General features: G+C 38.7%; 1 protein-coding gene across 2 annotated transcripts; it reads right to left on the bottom strand.

Annotated features, from left to right (window-relative positions):
- Window positions 1-262: 262 nt before the first annotated feature.
- On the bottom strand, window positions 263-18,804 carry LOC114145428 (uncharacterized). 2 transcript variants are annotated; one of them, XM_028018986.1, is made up of 16 exons: window positions 18,491-18,804; window positions 9,446-9,554; window positions 9,250-9,344; window positions 8,666-9,043; window positions 8,524-8,583; window positions 7,813-7,884; window positions 7,325-7,413; window positions 6,198-6,248; window positions 5,994-6,032; window positions 4,967-5,161; window positions 4,750-4,863; window positions 4,572-4,668; window positions 3,904-4,019; window positions 3,651-3,824; window positions 2,680-2,769; window positions 263-2,172 (listed from the first exon to the last, which is right to left on the bottom strand). In XM_028018986.1, the coding sequence occupies exons 2-16, from the start codon at window positions 9,550-9,552 to the stop codon at window positions 2,056-2,058; spliced, it is 1,794 nt and encodes a 597-aa protein (XP_027874787.1). In that variant the 5' UTR covers window positions 9,553-9,554; window positions 18,491-18,804; the 3' UTR covers window positions 263-2,055. The 2 variants fall into 2 exon arrangements, with proteins under 2 accessions (XP_027874787.1, XP_027874786.1); XM_028018985.1 differs by lacking the exon at window positions 18,491-18,804 and adding an exon at window positions 12,192-12,399.
- Between the last annotated feature and the right edge of the window lie 1,996 nt (window positions 18,805-20,800).

Raw genomic sequence — 20,800 nt, 5'->3', positions numbered from 1 at the left:
AGATCATTAGCAGCATTTTATGAGACTGATGAAAACTTTTAATGTACAAATACAACATAATGTAGCCTTATCCTTGCTACACTACAAAGTAAAAAAAAAAAAAAAATCTGATGGTGACATTTGTCTTAATTCAAACTTTTTCCGTTTATCTTTTCGATTATTCACGATTTGTCTACATAACGTTTTCTTTCCATTTGTTTCCTGAGCAGATTTTTCCAACTCTACCAATTTCAGCAGGAAAGAAGAAAAAAAAAACAACAAAGATGTTATAATCCTTTATTAAACAACAACCTTATCAAATGTTCTAGTTTAACGGAGTCTGCATTTCAAAATTGAAGCAGCTGGGTAATTTTTCTGCTTTGTTTTTATGAAGGAGAACAGAAAAAAAAAAATCAAAAATATGATGCGTTTCCACCCCCCCAACTTTCTCACACAGATTTATTTATGCAAAAGCTTAGGAAGAGTTACATATGTTGAGTTGTCGAGACAGGAAGGCCAGTAAAAGAACTCAACGTACCGTAAAAATAAAAAAAACAATAAAACATTTACAACATAAACGCAAGTATTATGTTGTAAAGATGTAAGACATTCATTTTTTAGTAAAGCATATTCAGGGATAATCAGTTTACTTAACTGATAAAAAAATAAAAAGGGCGATTAAGCAAAGAGTTTCTTTACTTCAGTTCTTTGCTCTTTAATATGAGGATGAAAGACACAAAATTGGCTATCTGTTTTAAAAAGTAACACTTCGGTTAGACTTTACCCGCCGCCCTATTTGATTCTATTTGTGCAGTAGCTTTCAAAAATGGGTGGTAACGAGTCAGACATGTATAAAAATAAATACAAATCACCTTAAGCTTTGAAGCAATCTCAAACCTGTGCTACGATCTCTGAGGAGAAACAGATCCTGAGTTTATTTTTTGTCTAGATTTGAAAAGGTGGGTAGGAATAAATTATTTTCCATCATATCTAATGCAGATCTCTTCTGACTCATGTCTAAATATGCTATATGACATGCAAAACAAAAGGTACTGGCAGTTCTGCCAATTAATTAAAATTTGGATTTGTTTCGGAGAATTTTTAACGACTTAAGAATGCAGTTGTAGTCAAAGCAGATAATATAAATTTATAAATTATATTTTTGTCTAACGAATAAGGAAGCATTTTAGCTTGAAAAGTTCCTATAAACTCCTCAGTACAAGGAAATGGAAAGAGATATTTCATGCGATTAGCATGGCGTCTATTAAAAAAGATGTTCAAGTATTTCAAGTACCAGAAAGTAAATAAGCACACTAGAGTCTCCTAAAAGAGTGCAAAATATAATCACACAAAACTGCATATTTTACTTTTTTCTTTTTTCCAGAATTGACCTCAATAAGAAACAATACTGATTAAATATGCTCCCCTGCTGCCTGCCATGATTCTTACTCAAAATGTGATAGAGCAGGGCGGTGAGACAAAAATAAAAAATTAATTTCAAAAAGGCGTCCAACACGGACAGAACCTGTTAGTCACAATATGCATTTTTTCTTTTAGTTTTGACATCTTATTTGTGCCACAATATTATTTATTAATTCAGCCTTGCTCAGTTGTTTAATAATCAAAAACTAGCAAAACAACAAAAAAAAAACACCACTTATCAACTTAATTAGAAGAAAATTCTGGCGTACGCTAGCACACTGAACCATGAAGCAGGAAAATACTCATAAATAGAAATAATCAATAGCAAAATATTAAAAATTACCTAGTGGCACGCTCATGATTGTAAGCAGAAAGTTACCAGAACCTCATGCTACCAAAAGGTTTCACCAGGCAGACGTTTGGGCAAACTTCATTCTTCTGTCCGCTAAGCTAACTGTGCGCTGCACAAAGAGCTCCTCTAACTTTAATATTACCAAAAAAAAAAAAAAACACTGCAAAAAAACCCTGCTGCTTTACAGACAGCTGGAACAGGAGTAACATTACTCAACACCTTTTCAGTAGAAATGAGTCCTTTACTCATTGGACAACAAGGGAGAACTTTCATGTCTTTAAACACGTGATGCAAAGGGATTCTCAAACGTAGGCGAGCATTCCGTGGACACGGAACCGGTAAAGACACGTGTATTCGACGTGACCCCAGTTGGAGAGAACTCGCAGCTCCACGAACCGATACACCTCGTCACTGGGGTTCTGCGCGAGAGCAGGGGAGAAGACGACAACGGGACGAATGAGAAAGAGAGGAGAGGTAAGAGAGGTTAACCAAGACTTAGACTGTATTCTGTTACTATGGAAACAGAAACGAGATGTGCTGGTAATAGTACGACGGCTTGTCAGGGATACTGCAGATAGAAAAGTGAAGGAGGGTTCATTTATGCCAAAAAATCTCAGAAAGTGAAAGAGTTTGAAAAGTCAAAGGTTTGCTAGAAAACAACTCGGAAACCTCTGAGCATTAAAAGTAAAACATTTTTTTTGCAAGTCAAACATTTTCCACTTTTGATGCTCTGAAATGTCCATGTTTCTTTCTAGGAAATTTTTGACTTTTCAAACTCAGAAGTTCTTTTCTACAAAAATTCTGAGATTAATCTCAAATTTTCTGAAACTTTTGGTGGAAATTCACTCCTCTTAATTTATTTACAATTTTTTTATCTACAATATCCCTAATACACCGCCGTGTAATAGAGACCAGCTTGAACTTACAGGCAGTTTAAACGTCTGAGTTGACGCTCCGTCTTCATCATAAAAAAACGCCCCGAGCAGCGCTCCTTCTTCTGTGTCATTTTTCAATCCCTGGAGGAGAAAGAAACAGAGGAAAGCTGCTCTTAATGAAACTCTCTCTACTTGAGTTGTCATAGTGATTTATCATAATAATAATAGCTGACAATACACATGTCGCCTATTTACATTCCTTTTTATTTTATTTTTTTAAACATACAAAAGTCCTAAGCCGGAACCTTTGTTTTCACGTGTTTCTGGCACCCCCATAAATCTGACGCACAACTACAAACAACAGCGATGGTTGACAAAGCCACTGGGAGTTCATTTTTACTTTTTTACTGGAAAAAAACTATTGTTGTGTGCAAGTTGTTTTTCTTTTTTAAATCAAGTTCCACCACCAGGTAATAATAATAATAATAATAATAATACAGAATAATAAAAATAATAATAATAATATGTTTAATACAAGATTAGCAATATGAAGGTTTGGAGCACAGTTAAGGCTCGGTTAGATTTTCTGAAATGACATATAATAAATACAGTTTATCACATTTGACTATAATAAAAGTCAGCTCCAATATTTGCTAAGACATTTTTTTACATTCAATTTAGACACACTGGAAGGCATAAATAAATCTCTATATTTTATATTCGCTAATGAACTAGCTGAAATAATTACAGAAAGTCATCCGTTATTGGCAGATTTATTATTTTTCTTCTTTTATGTTGCTGTGTGTTATTGTCATTTTTGTAACCGGCTGACTTGCTGGCTGAAAGGCATGTGGTGCCACAAATGTATTCAAATCCGCTGAATGGAGTGATTTGTAGAGCAAAATGTGTCACTGACATTGCAAGGCAACCAGTCCCACCACAGAGTTTTGTTTGAGCTACCAGGACACACAAAACCAAAAAAATAAAAAATATAAAAATGTGTGCAGCATCGCAGAACTCACGTAGACTTCAAAGTCTTTTGGTGCCGAGTCGATGTGGCCGGTGGGGGAGTTGTAGCGAGGCAGGTGGTCCAGAGTCACATGACTTATCCTGATGGGGTGAGACAGAGAGACGACCAGGGTGCCTTGGACGCCGTGGAACGCCCAGCATTTCCCAGGGAGCAGCACCGGGTAACCCTGGAGAGACAGCAGGCTTCGTTGGCAACCCCGCCTGGGAAAGCTAACGCTTACCGACGGAGCAAACAGGACGTCGTGCCTGGATGACGGTGCGCGGGCTCTCAGACGGATACCAGAGAGGGAAACCAAAGAGAGTGATGCACGCCGAGCGAATGCGATACGTCTCTGAACACCGTGTGCTGACGATGCTGGCACCTTCACAGACACGCACAAAAAAAAGGACCGGATTAATGGAAAGGAGAAAAGGTCATTGTGTGTCTTCAATGCACAATTAATAATAACAGATATTTTACACACACTAGGAAAAACGTTCAGATTGATATACATATTTAAATATTTCTGGGGGGGGTTTAATTTGAAAAAACATCAAACCTAAGGAAGCCGAGAGAAGTCGTATTTGTGTCATTTGTTTTTTCTCCTCAATATAACAAGATATTTATGTTTTGTTATCATAAAAAAACTGTTTTGTTCAGATAATTTCTTCCGTTATCACAATTTAGTTTTTCGATTGTTTTCTAGAGATAATGAGTAACTGTTACACACACACATGCCATGACTTACACTTAGGAGTCCTCTCAGGTTGTCGTGGCAGGCAGAATGGAATCACACACACACACACACACCAATGAACTTATCTCGAGAAAACCATCGGGGGAAAGTATCTGTGGTCTCGGCTTCCGTGCCAAACAAAGCAGACTTGGTAGAATTTTAAACACAAACTCTGGCAGGAGATTTTAAACCTCTGACCTTGAGTCTCAAGAGCAAAGTCAGGCATTTTGTCCGCCTCTGGACGTCTACACTCCTTGCAGTCCACTTTGACCTCCAGCCTGTTCGCTTCCTGTTCCTGATTGAAGAACAGAGCTAACAGTGAGAAACACACACAGTTAGGAGTTCATACTTCCACGACGATCTCCAGACTGGCTACCTGGATGCGATCAGTGAGCCACTTCTCCATGGCTAGCTGGAGCTCTGGTGTGAGCTGGTTGTGGACGGAGTCTGGAGCTGGCGTCACCTGCATGGAGGACAGCTCCTGGGACAACTACGGCAACAGAGAGGGGCCACAGTGAAACCGGAGCAAAAAGTGTTGGAGGTGCGGGGGGGGGACGACGTCTCCGCCAGTCAGACGCGTTTCCGTCGGTTACCTTGGCGTTCTGGGTCTCCAGAGTTTGGATCTTGAGGCTGAGGCTGGCGGCAGCGGAGCGGCTGTCCATCTGATGATCTTCCATCTGCTTCCCCAGACCAGAAACCTCCTGCTCCAGATGGCGGCGGATGTCAGAGTCCGCTGCCTCGATCTTCTCCTTCAAGAAATCCACGTCCAGCTGATGTTTCTCCTTCAGCTAAAAAGATAGAGAGAAGCTGTTGGGTGTGGATACTGCTGCTCCTTACGGAAAGTAAGCACATTGTGTACAGACTTCGCTGTGAAAAAGTATTTGCCCTCCACTCCCAATCCCATGCCCAGATTTCTTCTGTCTTGGCTTATTTAATTACTCTCACGATTCAGAGACATTTTAATGCCAAACTAAGATGAACACAAAAAGCAGTTTTCCAATAATAATTTCACTGGATGTACTTAGAGGAAAAGGTTATCTAAACCAACACATCGTGCCCCACGCTAAAAAAAAAAAATCTGAGCAGATCTGAAATGTATCCATCAAAAAAAAGAAACAAGTGCCTTGTAAATAAAATGTATAAATGATGTCAGAAAATTAAAGTGATGTGGTTAAAAATGTTAGACGTAAGAGCTATTAAATATATTTTTGTCAATGTATACAATCAAAGTTATTAAAAATAAAGCATGCTAGTTTTTAAACCTGCAACAGCAAATAAAAGAATCCAACAGAAAATCTATCATTTCTGCAGTTTCATATCTCAAGCACCAGAGGTCACTCTAAGCGCAGGTGAGCTAAATTAAACTGAACCTCATTTTCTTTTAAGAATCTTCCAACAATAACAATAGAAATGGCTCATTTAAGGAGCATTTAGGACATTTTCTCTTTTTGTTAAGTGATATCTGGCAGCTGAATAGACAATGTGTGTAGGTGGAGGTTGTTCTGATTTTAACTTTTCTGGACATTGTATGAATTGATCACCATAGATGCTGCCATGACAGCTGGATAAATGTACCGAAAAAGAAAAGAAAAGAGAATAACAAACACAAAGCAAACCAACCTGGCAGAGAAGCTGTTCCTGTTTCCGCTGAAGCTCCACCTGGGATAGAAAAACACAAACAAATTTAATAAAAATCTGTTTCTGGGACAGGGGTCAGGCCTCAAATCCATTCTAACCAACTTATTTTGTTTACTGTTCAGTACCATTTGTAATAACTGAAAATTACAAATGTTAAATTTCTCTCTAGCTTTCCCTTTGTCTTACCAGGAAATCTTGCATCTTTACTTGTACAGCAGCAGAAACGACGTCTGAATCCTGGATGGAAGGAAAATACACTTTTAATCAACTCAAATGAGAAAACATCACAGTTGTGAGCAAAGCTAAAACACACGGCATCTTTTTAAAATGAGCAGGTTGTAAATAAATGTTTACACGTCTTCAGGCTCTGACTACATACTAAAACCATGTTTTGACTGTGGGCATGAAGCCCTTTCTACAGAAAGTTTATTTTTTTCATGACTGTCCACACGGCATTTTGCCAAAAGTCCAAATGTGAGTTGGAGTATTTAGCTAGAACTGGTGTTCGCTTTAAAACTCTGCAGAGATCATCCCTGCATGTGACTCGTAAAATAAAACACTGCTTTCGTATTTACTTTTGTCTGATATCAGAATTTGTTACAGAACCTGAAATATTTCCGTTTTACAAAGTAACAAAAACTAGGGACGGACAGATCCACTTTTTTCGCTTCCGATACCGATATCTGAAGTTTAGTATCGGCCGATACCGATCTGATACGGAAAAACAGCTGAATTGGATTAAATCGTTTCTTTTTTTAAACACAGACATACACATACCAGAATTACAAATTTATTGGATAACTCTGCGCCAGCAAAGAACACAGCTAATTACACAAATACCTTCACAAGCTTGTTGTGAAAAACAACTTTAATTTGTTCAGTAAGTGAAAGTAGGAGTAGAACAACCAATGTAAAATAAATAATAAAGAAACTGACAAAAACAACAGGTTGACTACCTTGGCCAAACACGTACAAATAAACTGCAACACACTTTCTTTCAAATGTTTCACAAAGTGCAATTAGGAATTTTAAATATAAAATAAACAATAAAGCCTGACGTCGCTCAAAGGATAGAACTAGAGTGAATAGATCAACTCTAATGGATCAGCCACATCGTCACAGATACCCAATATAGAATTTATTTCAATAACGAGATTGATACAGATATCAATACCGGATTGGTGCATCTCTAGTGAAAACTGAACGAATCTGTAAGAAGGAAGAATAGTTTTTTCCCAGCAGCGCACTGTGGAAACCAGCTTAACCAGCACAGACACACAGAGAGAAGAACACAAGCTGTAGCTGAGTCCTACCACCACAGGTATGGGGATGGTGCTGGGTCGAATCCCGGGTTGTGTGCGAACGACGAAAGAGGTGAACAAAGGAAGGAGCAACCAAATACCTGCAGAAAAAAATAAAGAGGGAAAAACAAAGCTTAAGATAAAGCCCTCAGAAACACACAGTAACTACAGCGTCATTTAACTGGTGCGTGACACGTTCGGTCACTGTGGGGTGGAAAATGAAACACGGCTGCTTTGAGTCAGACCCTGCCACCTCCTCTGATTGCCTGGGGAAACCCCTGCTCTTGATAACTTTATACCCTTCACACGACAGCGTCTCTAGCAGCGCTGCAAAAGGGCATGTCCTGCTTTCATTTAAAAAAAAAAACGTGATCTAGTCGTTTGAGCTGCATAGATCTCCACAGATCTGCTAGAATAATGTCAGTGTCTTTAACACGAGGCTGAAGCATCAACCAGACAACCAAGCAGGCTCCGACACGTTGAATGTTGCTCTAACTTACACATAAGTATGATGAGGAGCAGGAGAGCCAGCAGGAGAGCCTTCTTCGTCCGCTCCCTGACTGAATTGTTAGCTGTAAGAAAGATTTATTTACAGAGATATTTTTATGAGGTAGAAAAATCACAAGAAGCAATTTTTACATAAATATTGGCATGTGAAAGCAGCTTATAATCCACGGGCAGATGTTAAAAAGTAATCAAAATATTGGCGTTGTCTAGGTATGCACCATATATCGGCAATAATATCGTTATTGTCCGATATATTGTTAGTCATTTTTTCTAACGTATCTGTCCAATATCGACAACCAATGTTTACTTCTTGCTTGTAAGGTATAAAAATTTAGAACGCAATTAATTGCTTTTTTAATTTTTTGCACACCAAAGTATTTTGGTATTTTACATGCCAAGTCAGAACCTTTGTTGTCTGTTTCTAGTACGCCCATAAATCTCACGCACAAGCTATATCCCCAAACAAAGCAATAGATGACAAACCTGCTTCTCTTCTCTTGGCAAACTTAGCAGTTTTGCTAAATATCGATACGGTAAAAAAACAAAAAAAAACACAATACCTCCTGCTCTACCTACCATAGCGGCAAAACATTTTAGCAAAAAACAAGATTCAAAATGACGTATTTCCATTAAGCTAATTAATTTTCAAAATGTCAAATTGCACAGTTATATGGTCAGTGGAAACACAGCTAAAGATGACAAACCTGAAGATGTGACATGAAGCACTTTTCTGTGTGCATGAGCAGCCATCACTGAGGCTGAATCTGTCACAAAGTAGAGACAAAGAATTTCATTATTGTTCTCCAGAAACACAAACACACATGTAAAACATAAAGTAGTTCTCACTCATTAGATTAGAAAAGGCATCATTGATCCTGCTTCTGTATCCTGGACTGGGAGCTGCACCGCTACTGCCGGGTGGGGTTCTGGTTGTGCTGGTGGCAGGTGAAGGCTTCCTGTAGGGGCCCTCTGCGGACGAGTACCCTGAGCTGTCGGCGCCACTTTGACTCTGCTCCTTGCTTTTGGATTCGTGCTGTAGGGGCGGCAGGCCGGCGTCGCAGTGGCCAGGAGAAGGGCTCCTCTCCGGGGTCATCGAGTGGCATTGCTTGGACGTGTGGTTCTGAGGAGACGACGGAGTCAGAGCCGGCCGAGGGGTCGGCGCCGTGGGGGCGAAGGTGACGCTCCTCAGGGGCGACAGGGTGGGAGCGCTCCTTGCCGTCAGACCTGGAAGGGAACAGATAGCTGCCGTGTCAGATTGTCCCACTCCCAACAGGATGGTGCTTCCTCAGATTGACAGATGACATGACATTTAATTAGCTGTCTAATTATTAATGTTTTGTTAAATTAGTAACTATTTAGCCTTGCCGTTTTGAAAAGAGCTCCACAACAGAGATCTGACTAAAAGTTCAGGAGTGACAGAGTCTACTGGCCTGGCTCAGGGACCGGAGTTTCTGGGCTGGCAGAACTGCCGTTGCTGCTGGTGCGGGAAGCCGACCTCCGACCTCCGGACTTCTTCTTGAAAACCCTGGAGGACAAATGGGCGTCAGAGAACAATCACACATGGGACTCGAGTTGGATTTCCAAGCCAGAATTCTTGCTTTGCACACAAATACTGTAGATACTTACTTGACAGGGTTTTCTCTGTAGGATATGTTGGTCACACTGCTGGAGTCGGATTCCTCATCTGAATGGTAGTAGCCACCAGACACCAGGCGAGAACTCCTACGAGCCATGACTGAAGAAATAAGATGAAGAAATCATAGGATTAAGTAAGCCTCTTTTACTAGCGATGCTCAATATATCGGCACCAACATCGGTATCGGCTAACGTATCTGTTTCAGTTTGACAATTAAGGATTCCTGGAAAGTTATTCGAGAGGGTATGTCTCGAATATTTTCTCGATTTTCGATTTCCTCCTGCTGCGTTAACACCCAACCTTGCAGCAGCTAATTAAGTAATTTTAATTAATTAGCAGTTAATTAAAATTAGCAGTTTAATTAACTGCTAATTAATGAAATCTTGTTTTATTTGCTAGACAGGAAAAGGTTCGTCATGATGTATTTGTTTGGTCATGTGACAGTAACAGTGATGTAGCAAAGGACTGTGGGAAGCAAAGGTGAAGCTGCTAGCCTGCCTGTTTCTTTTCAAGATGTCAGAAGGGTAATAATACATATAACACAAGTCTGTACACAAAATTCTCATTTGAAACAGGCGCTTTCTGGAAGACACTTACTTAAAAATAGTGTGACTTGTATCACTAAACTTTACACAGTAACTGCATTTAACCATAGTTTCAAATTTACTGATATTTCGTGGAACAATGGAGAAATTAGTAAAAGTGACATTTACAATCACAGTGATTTTTAAAAAATTTACCATCAATAACTGAAATTTATTACAGCAAATCCATGCTCACAGGAAAGACAAGTAGATTCTACACATCCCAGCTGGGAATAATTTATAATAATAATTTATTCACATAGCTATAATAATAGCAGTGGATACAACCGTAGGAGCCACAACACGCTGTGGTGGCACAGCAGCAGTGAAACATAACAAAGGAGCAACATTAACCCTGTTAGCGGTGGTGGTAGTCATGCCAACAGTTAAGTCTCCAGAAGACGCTTTTGCAGTTAATCTTGGGTACGTGTAATCCAACTAATACTGCACACTCCCTGGGATTACACAGCAGGAGTACATAAACACAACTCTACAGGACATGCAAACAATTGTTCCTGCGATCTTATGCAAACAAAAACACACACGTACCTCCTGCAGACCTCAACAGAGCCGGTGAACTTAAAGGAAAATATCTTACTGTTCAATCAAAGAAGACTGATTAGAAGGAGGGAGCAACCTGGTCTCAGCTGCTTTGTTAGCTTGTGGTCACACTTGCAGAATAAGCTCAAACATCATTACCTGCCAGTAACACAAAGCATCCCAACGATGATGCAACAGCAACTTTAAGCTGTGCGGTCCGATTGGTTAAAGATGTGTTCTTACAGTGAAGATAAGCAGCATAAACTGCTCAGCTTTACTCCTGACTGCGTCAACGCTCTGGTGAGCTCTACGTTAAAACTGCACACCTGGTATGTTGAAGTTACTGTCTTTGGAACTGAGAGGAATGATCTATAGTCAGTGTACAGCTTCGTTATTACAGATTTAAACTACAGATCAGGCCTGAAATCTGGGGATAGTGATGGACTCTGACCTGAACCTTCAGAGTCACATAAAGACAGTTACAAAGTCGGCCTTCTATCACCTGAAAAAACATTTCCAGGATTAAAGGTCTAATGTTGCAGCAAGATCTAGACAAACTCATCCATGCGTTTATCTCTAGTCGAATTGATTACTGCAATAGTTTCTTCATAGGTCTGCCTAAAAAGTCAATCAGACAGCTGCTGCAGGTACAGAACATTGCTGCTCGTGTTCTCAATAAAACCTGGAAAATAGAGCACATCTTCTCAGTCCCTACACTGGCTCCCTGTAGCTCAGAGGATAGACTCTAAAATACTGTTGTTAGTTTATAAATCACTGAATGGCTTGGAACAAAAATATGTTATAGAGATGTTGTCCTTGTGTAAACCTCCCTCTGGTTCTAGTCTACTCTGCTTACCCAGAGTCAGAACCAAACACGCAGAAGCAGCAGTCTGTCTTCATGCACCACAAATCTGAAACAAACTTCCATAAAACGGCAAAAAAGCCGAAATACTGAGTTCCTTCAAAGCAAGGCTAAAACCCCCACATGTTCAAAGTTATTTTTGGTCAATATTAACTGGAACATTGAAAAAGTCTCATCTTCATTCCGATATTTGACTATAATGACCTTAGATGATGGCATTTGAGAAAATGTGATGTTTTATGTTCATAATTGTTATGCTTTTAATCAGGTAAAGCATTTTGAACTGCATGTGTTGCTGAAATGTGCTGTACAAATAAATACTTCCACTCCACAAAAATGTGCTACTTTGAGTTTGTGCATCACATAAAATTCAACATACATTCAAGTTTGTGGCTATACGATGAGGAAAAGCAAAAGGAGCATGAACCTTAATGCAAGCTCGATTAGCAGAAACACATTAGCATGCTAAGAAGAGTTAAAGTTGTAACTAAAGGCTCCCAGAACAGTGGGTGTCATCATGGCCATATATTAATAGACATATAAACTGACTAAACTCATTTGAGCAGAGTTACTCATAACTTAGTAATTCAAACAGGCGAAGACTTGGAAAGAACCCGGTTCTAATCATCAGTCCATCTTCTCAACAGGGTGTTACCCAGCAGAGAGACAGCCAACGCTCAACTCACTAGAACCTAACCGAGATGTCCAACTTTCAGCAGAGAAGAAACTTGTATCGTCTTAAATTCTTACCCTGGTCAAAGTTAGCAGGAATCCTGAAGTCATTAACGTGGGTACGAATGTGCAGCCGAGCGTAACTACAACACTGACTAAAAAACGAGCGGCAGATGATGACAGAAGGGGAAGCTGTGGCAGTCCCGACCCAACAGACAGGAAGTCTGTATGACAGCACGCATGCACACAGAAAACACTGTCGTCCAAACATTTCATATTGACTAATTAGAATTAGTAGGAAAATGAGACACAAACGTTTTTTTCCAATGAGATCTTGTCTTTGACTTAGAGGCTCAATAATACCTTCTGTCTGTTTATCAGCCGCCGCCAGGTTAAAAAGTAAAGAAAGGTAAACCAGGAAGAGGTGATGTTTATGCAAGCAGACAGTAATAACATCATCATGGTAACTGTGCCTTCCAGTGCAGTGGAAACAGGCCTTTCTCTGTTTACACTAAATAACAACAAGAGAGTGTGTGTTTCTCTTCTGAGCCGCATCGCACACACACAGGCGTGACTCCACACTGTGGAATACATCTTCACACTGAAAAATAAAGGTCAGGACTGCTTCAGTAACACTAAACAACACTGAGGTAAAGTTTAGGAGTTAGAGTTAGATATTAATAGCTTTTTTCCCCTCTCGTGATAACTACCAGGCTTCTCGTGCAATGAATTAATTTGCATGGAAGCCTCCATTGTTTATATCTTATCAGATTTTCAACAGAGGCAACAGGAGAAGCTCATCCTGATACGACGGACAGTAAACTAGAGGTGGGTAAAAAAAAAAAAAAGATTCATCAAGGCGTTGTAAATTAATTTTTCTCTGACTGAACATCTTTTCAGGATGAGAGTGGGTCAGAATGGCAATATTGATCAAATACGCTTTAAAATTAGGATTCAAAAGTGAATTATCTCAGTTTCCACAAGAAAAGGAGAATTATTTACATTTTCATTACTTGCTGAGCACCAGAGGTACTAAAAGCTTGTACTTAAGTAAGAGTAGAACTACATCAACTCATATTTTTACTCAAGTAAAAATAAAAAGTAGCCATCCAAGAAATTACTCTAGGATAAAAATGTATTTGGTGAAAAGGCTACTCAACTGATCAAAAAACAAACAAACAATCATTCATTTGATTTAAAAAAAAAAATTACTTCACATGGACCAAAATACAAAGTTATGTGGGATTGTTGGTATTTCAAATATCAAACTGAAAATAATTCATATAAATAATTATAAAATAACAAAAATCAGGCAAACAAAACATAATTCCCAAATCAATTCCTTTCAACATAACACTTATGAAAGTTTACAAAAACCTGCAGCTGTGGATTTGTGACTGGTGAATTTTTGGTTCATCCAGTGAAGTTACTGAGTGGCCAAAAATGTTACTCAAGAGTAGTGATACGTCATAACAAAATGACTCAAGTAAAAGTAAAAAGTACAGCATTGTTAAAATACTCATAAGTAGATCTTTTCCCAAAAAGTTAGCCAAGTAAATGTGACTAGTAACTACATACCTCTGTTGAGCACGAGCGTTCTCATGCTACCGTTTTAGTTTCAGATGTTTTACTGCTCAAAAACGTGAAAGTAATGTTATACATGGCTGTTCATATGGGAATGAAGAATTTAAAAATAAGTAATTATTAATATTTTCATTCCTTATTTATTTGTATAATACTGATTCCTAAATCAATATTTGAAGCAAATTGAATCAAATGGTAACAAAGAATTGAACTGAATTGTGAGGTCGTCAACACTCAGCCCTAGCCAAAACTAACGGCTGTGGTGCAGAAACTACAGAACATGAGATACAAAATGATGCCATTTCTAGTTGAAGCATATTTTTGAAACCATAACACTGATCCTATCTGACAATAGAGTTAAACTATTACAAAATATTTGGACTCCACAGCGACAAAAAGGAGAAGAAAACCCGTTTTAGCATTTCCTTTTCTTAATGCGTCTGAAAATGAACAGAGGGAGCAGTTTGCACTGTAATTCGTGAACATGCCAACTCCCTCCCCGGTCAGCGTGACCTGATACCTCAGGCACAAAGCTTAATCTCTTGTTTAAAAGCTGCATCTTCCAAAGCCAAACTAAACACAACAAGTCACCGTTTGTTCTCAAAATCGCTGGAAAGTCGTCTTTGTAATGAAACGGCGAGACGGGGTTCCACGCCTCGTACAGAGCCGTGGAACCGTCTGTGCAGACGTGTGAAAATGTGAACAGGAAGATGAAAAGATTCCCCTGGGGGAAAAAAAGAAATCAGGGATCATGTGCAAAAACAGACAAAAGGGGACTTTATCCAGAACTGGTAGCACAGTCTTTTCACCAGTGACGTGCAGTCAGGGGAGACAGGGGAGGCAGAGTAAATCGGAAGCCAAAAAAAGTGCCTGATTAAAAGTTAAAAGACAGCAGAACAAAAGTAAAAGGCCTTGTGAAGATGCTAGTTCAAGTGATGTGATTGGGCTGAAAGGCCACTCAGCGACTCAGCGACATTTGGAGGAGAAAAATAACGGGATGCTTGTACCCAAACAACACCATCCCAAGACTGGGGAAGAGCTGGTGCACTTCATAAAATAGATGGCATCACAAGGGAAGAACACTGAGCGACAATATTGGAGCTATCAGTCAGACATCAGTCAGGAAGTTAAAATGAATGAATTGTCCAAATGGATAATGACCCAAAGAATGCAGCCAAAGTGGTTCCAAAGTGTCTTAAGGACAACAAAGTCATTGTTTTGGGGTTGCCTTGATCTAAACTGAATTTGTGGGCTGATCTGCCAAGGCATGCGAGAGCAAAACGACCTACAAACCTGACTGAGTTCCACCAGATCTGTCTGGAGGAATGGACCAGAACTCCATCAAGCTATTGTTATAAGCTGGTAGTAGAAAACCCAAATCATTTGACCAAAGGCATACAGTTCAAAGGCAATGCTACTGAATACTCGGGAAATGTATATAAACTTCTGGTTTTAAAGACATTAATCAATAACTCTCTGACATATTCATTCCCTCATTATTGTGATATTTAGCAATTAGAAATAATTTTGGCAATTACAAGAGAGGTTGGTCTGATTTGACTTCAGACAGTGAGAGGAAAAAAAGCAGATATATTTTTTTATGTGCTGTATTTAAACTTCTGGTTTCCCTCCTCAAACAAGATTAACAGCAAACCAAGCGTCTAATGAGATAATGAAATTGATTTCCTCTCTCAAAACATTACGCTCCTTATTTTGGTCTCAACATTTGTCGGCTAAAAAAAATAAGTAAAACAAAGTAACAACCACAACAACAAAAAAAGCAATACATCTATAAACCACTGGCCCAAATGAGGAATTAGGTGAGAAGGAACAGTACAATTTGTACATAAAAAGTAACATTTTAACTCTGCAGCAGGCAGAGTGAGGCGTTTCTGCTGGGTCTCAGAGCCCAGCTATTGACACTGGCAAAACACGAAGACGGAAAAATGGCATGAGAGAGAGAGGTGAAAAAAGAAAAGAGTGAGAACCAGACTGTTTAAAAGGCTGGACAAAAACACGAAAAAAAGAAGCAGGTCACAAAACAGGAATAAAAGATGGGTGGGTAAAATGACGAAATAAGTTTAAAAAGATGAAAGAGGGATGTGGACGAGAACTTTTTAGTGGAAAAGAAACAAAACCACAGAAGGCGAGTGAATGGAGGGTAACGCTGCCAGCCAGAAAAACGGCCAGAGAACATTTAGGTTTAATTTGAATGGAAAAAGAAGGGGCGGGAAAGAGGGGAAAGCATCTTGGAAGAATGTGACTAACGTTGGAAGGGGCAAACTTAGAGAGGAATGCAGTGAATTGGCTTAACTCGGGATCAAACGGGCTGGTAAATAGCTGAGGATGTGGCTAACACTGCTGGGACAATCCAGTGAAATGTGACTCAGACACAAAGAAGTTAAGTGGTCTCCTTGGTTACCCTGAAAGCAGCGTGGAAGGTAAAGAAGCGCTTGGATCTGGTTGCTACCTAATAAATTCTGTTTACATCAGTGCCATCCAGATGTTTCCTTTGCATTCTCTCACTTTCTATAGTTGCTTTCTGGATTTGTCTGAAGCACTGGGTAGTTTTCTTTGTTCTGGTTTACAATAAGCAGCAGATGGGCTAATCAGCGAATCCAGCACTGAACCTTTAACTCTCATAAATCACCTGAAAAACACATGAAAGCTCTTTGATCTTAACCATGTCACTGTAGCTCTGGTGTTTGTTTAGGGTAGTTCCCCTCGTGGAAGGATAACCTCAGTGTAGGTCACTGTGGGAGATCCAAAGAGTAACTTCACCAAAACGTAATAAAGGACCAACTTGAATAAAGATATAATGCTGTAACAGCAGTTTTTCAGATTTTTGTAAATGGAAAAATTGCACTATAACGACCATTACTATTAATTTGGTCTTTTTGTGTTGTTAGGTTGTAAACCTAATACCAGAATCAGAATCAGCTTTATGAGGCGAATATTGTGTGCCTAAACAAGAATTCTGACTTCGATATATGATTTCGGAGTGCACTGATTGCAGTTTCCAAGCTGATTACTGATTTAAAAAATGTAAAAAATTTCCGCAAATATCAACATCATGTATAAATCTATTCATGAACTTTATTGCAAAAAATGTGCGTCTTCCTTTATTTTTTAACCTCAAAAGGTTAAATAAAACGATGACTCTTTAAAACTGGGAACACATTTCCTATAGCAAATATTTATCAAAAACTTTCTTTAAAAAAAAAAAAAAGTGAAATTTTAGAAGTTTTACTTAGCTGAGCACCATTTTATTTTTGGTGTACCCGAATTACAGCACTTCTTTGTTCTAATACTTAAAATGTCCAAAATAAATGTCATGTGAAAAAGTACAAGGCACTCATCATCATACTTAGTCATTTAATAATAATTTAATTCAAAGAGGAGTCCATGTATTGTTTAAACCATGGCAATATCGTGGATATACATTGTTTAATCTTGAAATTCATCTGGATGTTTTCAAATGCAGCTATATTTAACACTTGATATTAAAGGTTAAAAGTCTTGTGAATCTGCGTCATTATTTTGTCAACGTTTTTCATCTCTTTGTGTTTATTTCTGATTCTAGATTGGAAACCAAACTACTTGAGACCTTGGAGCAGTGCCTGGTAATAAGGGATGTATTCAAACCATTTGTGCTCCAGTAAGGCACAGCTGTTCTTTTGCTGTAGCCAGATTGGAGCTAAATCGGTGCAGTGGCGTTCTGCACCAAGTTTTATATATTTAAATATTTGTTTAATTTTCAGGATGATGGAGTGTTTAGTTGTCATATAAATGTGACAACTAAACATATTTTCAGGAAAACCCCTACAGTGGTGTTGCGTTTCTAAGGAAACACAACAACACAAAAACACCTGGCTTCCAGCCCAGGATGACACCATAGAGGGCACCACAAGAGGGAGTGATGTTATTGAACTGTACACTAAAAGAGTTTTTTTTTTATTGTTTGTTTGCCTATTCAAGTCAATTGTGTGTGAGCAACATAGTAAATCATTACTGTGCTAAATCACAGACTGTTTAAGTGTGTTTTATTAAGTCTGAAATTTATTTTTTACCAATTCAAATTTGAAATTAAAAGTTTTACATATTTGCAACCTGTGGCTCTTTGAACCCTCTAAAATAGCTCTGAGTAACTCAAGCTTAAAATGATAAAGAATCAACTAGTGTTTTTAATATGAATTTGATAATAAATCCATTTTATTTTTAAATCAATAAAAAACCTGCTTAAAAAAGTTTAAGCAGTTTTTTTTTCTTGTAATAGATTACTTTTCCACATAAAAATACTGGTGACATTGTTTTAGATCTATTTTTTTCCATTACGTTGGAAACAATGTTCTTTTTTCATTTCAATTTTCCATAAATTTAAACATCCAACAGAAGGAAATGTTTTCCCTATTTTAAAACAGAAATAAAATGGGGTTCTTTAAAAATGACGACCAATTTTCTTTAGTAGATATTTGTCAAAAAAAAAAAAAAAAAATTAAGTTGTCTTTATGTATAAAGTAATAGGTAAGGTAACATTAGAGCACTAAACAAGCAGTATTTAGTTGGACATATGGTTTTCAGGATTTTAAATACCTGCACGTTTATAAAATAAAGGAGCACAGTATCCACAAGTCTGGATGGTCCTTGAACGCAGCAGGGAGCCCAACCGACAAAAGTAGCATCACGAAGAAGAGCAATGTGGTGGACACATGAAGCGGACAAAGTGTGTGAAACCTAAACGCAAACCGTTTCACTGCACGAGGAGCGGGTTTTTCTGGGCGTCCATAACTTACCTCGTCATGTAGAGCCGTCTGCCGCAGATAAACAGAACAAGTCGCTAACAGCCAACACAACTGTCAGTTTCCAGTTGCTCAGGAGATGATAATCCTCTCCTCGGAAGGTAAGACTCAACCATTAAGCTTCGTTTAAAACGTCATAATCCCGCTCAAGTTTCTGCTACGAAATAGCCGAAGCTAAAGTTAAACTGCGCTGTATTTCATTAATTTAGGCTTTAATTTTGGACACCGTGACAGCAGAGTACAGCTGCGGTGCAAGCACTGACGGTTGTTGGGATGGCTTCGCTTCGCCGCTTGTTGACAGTAGTCAAGCTAAGAGGCTAAAACAGACTTCCGGGCGACATTTTCAAAATAAAGGCGTTTGTGAGGATAATAATAATAATACTAATAGTAGTAGTTCAGACACGTGAAATGTGACGTACCAGTTAAATTTTTGAAATTTGACAGTGGCACTTTTATTATTAATATTGTTTGCTTATGTTTCAATTGCAGTCTTTCCGCCAGTATTTTTTTTAATTGTAGAGAAATCTAAGAGAGACATTTGCAGTTGACACATAGCAATTGAGAACTAATGTGAAATTTAGAATTGTGATAGTTAAATTATGAAACGGTCTAAGAAAGACTCGACAGAATTGCTGCTTTAGAAAAGAAATTGGATGCATTATATAGCTGATGCATTATGTACAGTTTATCTTTGTATTATTTTCTTATAAATACATAAATACAGTTACAGTTTAACTGTTACAGTTTAATAAATACAGTTTATTTTCTGTATTGCAACTGCAGTAATGCAGTAAGAAATTTTATTTTATTTTTTCTAAAAATGTTTTAAATTAATAACCATCAAGTGTAACATTTATTTATGTGATCATACTAAGACCTTACAGCAAACATATATTTCTCACCGGAAATATAGCCCCTTTTCTATATGTTTTATTTATTTATTTACCTGCAGCTGTACACGACCACACCGGTGATGTTGTTCACTTTCAAACTGCTTCCGGTGACGCTCTTGCATTTCCCAGCAGTAAGCAGCTACCAATGCTACCAAACGACGTCATGCTGTTAGGGGTCGGTAGCTGGCATTACACCAGCTGTAATTTAAACCATCTGTCACAAGGGGGAGCCATTTAGCTATAGACGCATGTTCTGTTTGTACTTGAAGTACGTAGGAGTACCGACGGCTGACACAAACATCAGCCAGATATTAGCTGGGACAACTGGAGGATGGTTTTATCCCTAAAAAAGCAAACAACCCCACAATCAGAACCCCCAGCAGTTTGCACATTGCTGTGTTGTTGGACATACACCTACTTGAACAAACCCACTGTCATCTGAGCAAAGCAGATGACAGTGCATTGTGAGGATAATGTTCTTTGATTTCTTCAGTATGCAGGAAAAAAAAAACAACAACACACTTTCTGAAACGCCAACACTCCAAGCAGCAGGTAGTGTGACCACCTGAGGCCAAACCTTTTAGAAAGCAAAGTGAGGTGTTGCCATAAACAGTCAAAAACGACAACCTTTTCAGGAACTCCCGAATGGTTTCTGTAAAAGCAGCTTAAAATAAACCCGATCTGACCTTGTCACTGGGCAGCACAAGGTCAGATCGGTGATTTTAGAGGAAAACTGGACGTACAAAACTTAGAAATTTGGCCCACATCTTTAAAGAGGCAGTATTATATAAAATTGACTTTGAGCTTTAAATTATATTGTAATGTTAATCCCTCATCAGAGCGTACCTGATTCTTTCATGCATGTTTAAGAAATCCTTTAATTTCCCATGGCAACCATTCAGCTGTGCAAAACGCCTGGTTGGTCCTTTGAGGGTGATGCTACACCTCAGAGCTGCACTTCCCAAGCTGCTGAGCTTCTGCCTCACTCAGCTCCTTCAGACTAGCCAGCAGCAATTAGCAAACACCTGGTGATACTGCACGTCTGCTGAGCTCATTATATGAGCTATTTCTTAATGCAACGCTGGTAAAAACATTGTTAAAGGGTTAATAAAGGAGCCGTGTTGTGAGGATTTCCTGAAGGCAGAGTTTCTTAAAGAGCAGGAACTTCGTAAAGAGACAGAGGCCCAATTTCAATTAGAAAGTCAAATTTCTTTTAGTTATATTTGATATATATAGCTTTCTTACAACAACTACTACTGACAAGTATAGTTACTCTAATAAAATGGCACAATGTGCCTGGAAAACACATAATACTGCCCCTGTCTTTAATTACTAATCATTTCAGAGCTTCACCAGCAAAATGATTGTGAATACACCGTGCATCAGTGTGGACGGCACTGTCTCAGAAGGT

Source organism: Xiphophorus couchianus, chromosome 5 (genome assembly GCF_001444195.1).
Source record: "Xiphophorus couchianus chromosome 5, X_couchianus-1.0, whole genome shotgun sequence".
Classification (NCBI taxonomy): Eukaryota; Metazoa; Chordata; class Actinopteri; order Cyprinodontiformes; family Poeciliidae; genus Xiphophorus; species Xiphophorus couchianus.
The sequence above is the reverse complement of the archived record's forward strand: the minus strand, read 5'-3'. Positions and strand labels throughout refer to the sequence as shown.

Excerpts from the sequence above, each read along its gene's own strand:
- LOC114145428 (XM_028018985.1), bottom strand. The coding sequence starts at position 12,384 with ATGTTTGGACGACAGTGTTTTCTGTGTGCATGCGTGCTGTCATACAGA. Across the intron at positions 4,669-4,749 it reads GGCTCACTGATCGCATCCAG|GAACAGGAAGCGAACAGGCT; the intron begins GTAGCCAGTCTG and ends TTCTTCAATCAG. Across the intron at positions 2,173-2,679 it reads CTCAGACGTTTAAACTGCCT|AACCCCAGTGACGAGGTGTA; the intron begins GTAAGTTCAAGC and ends GCTCTCGCGCAG.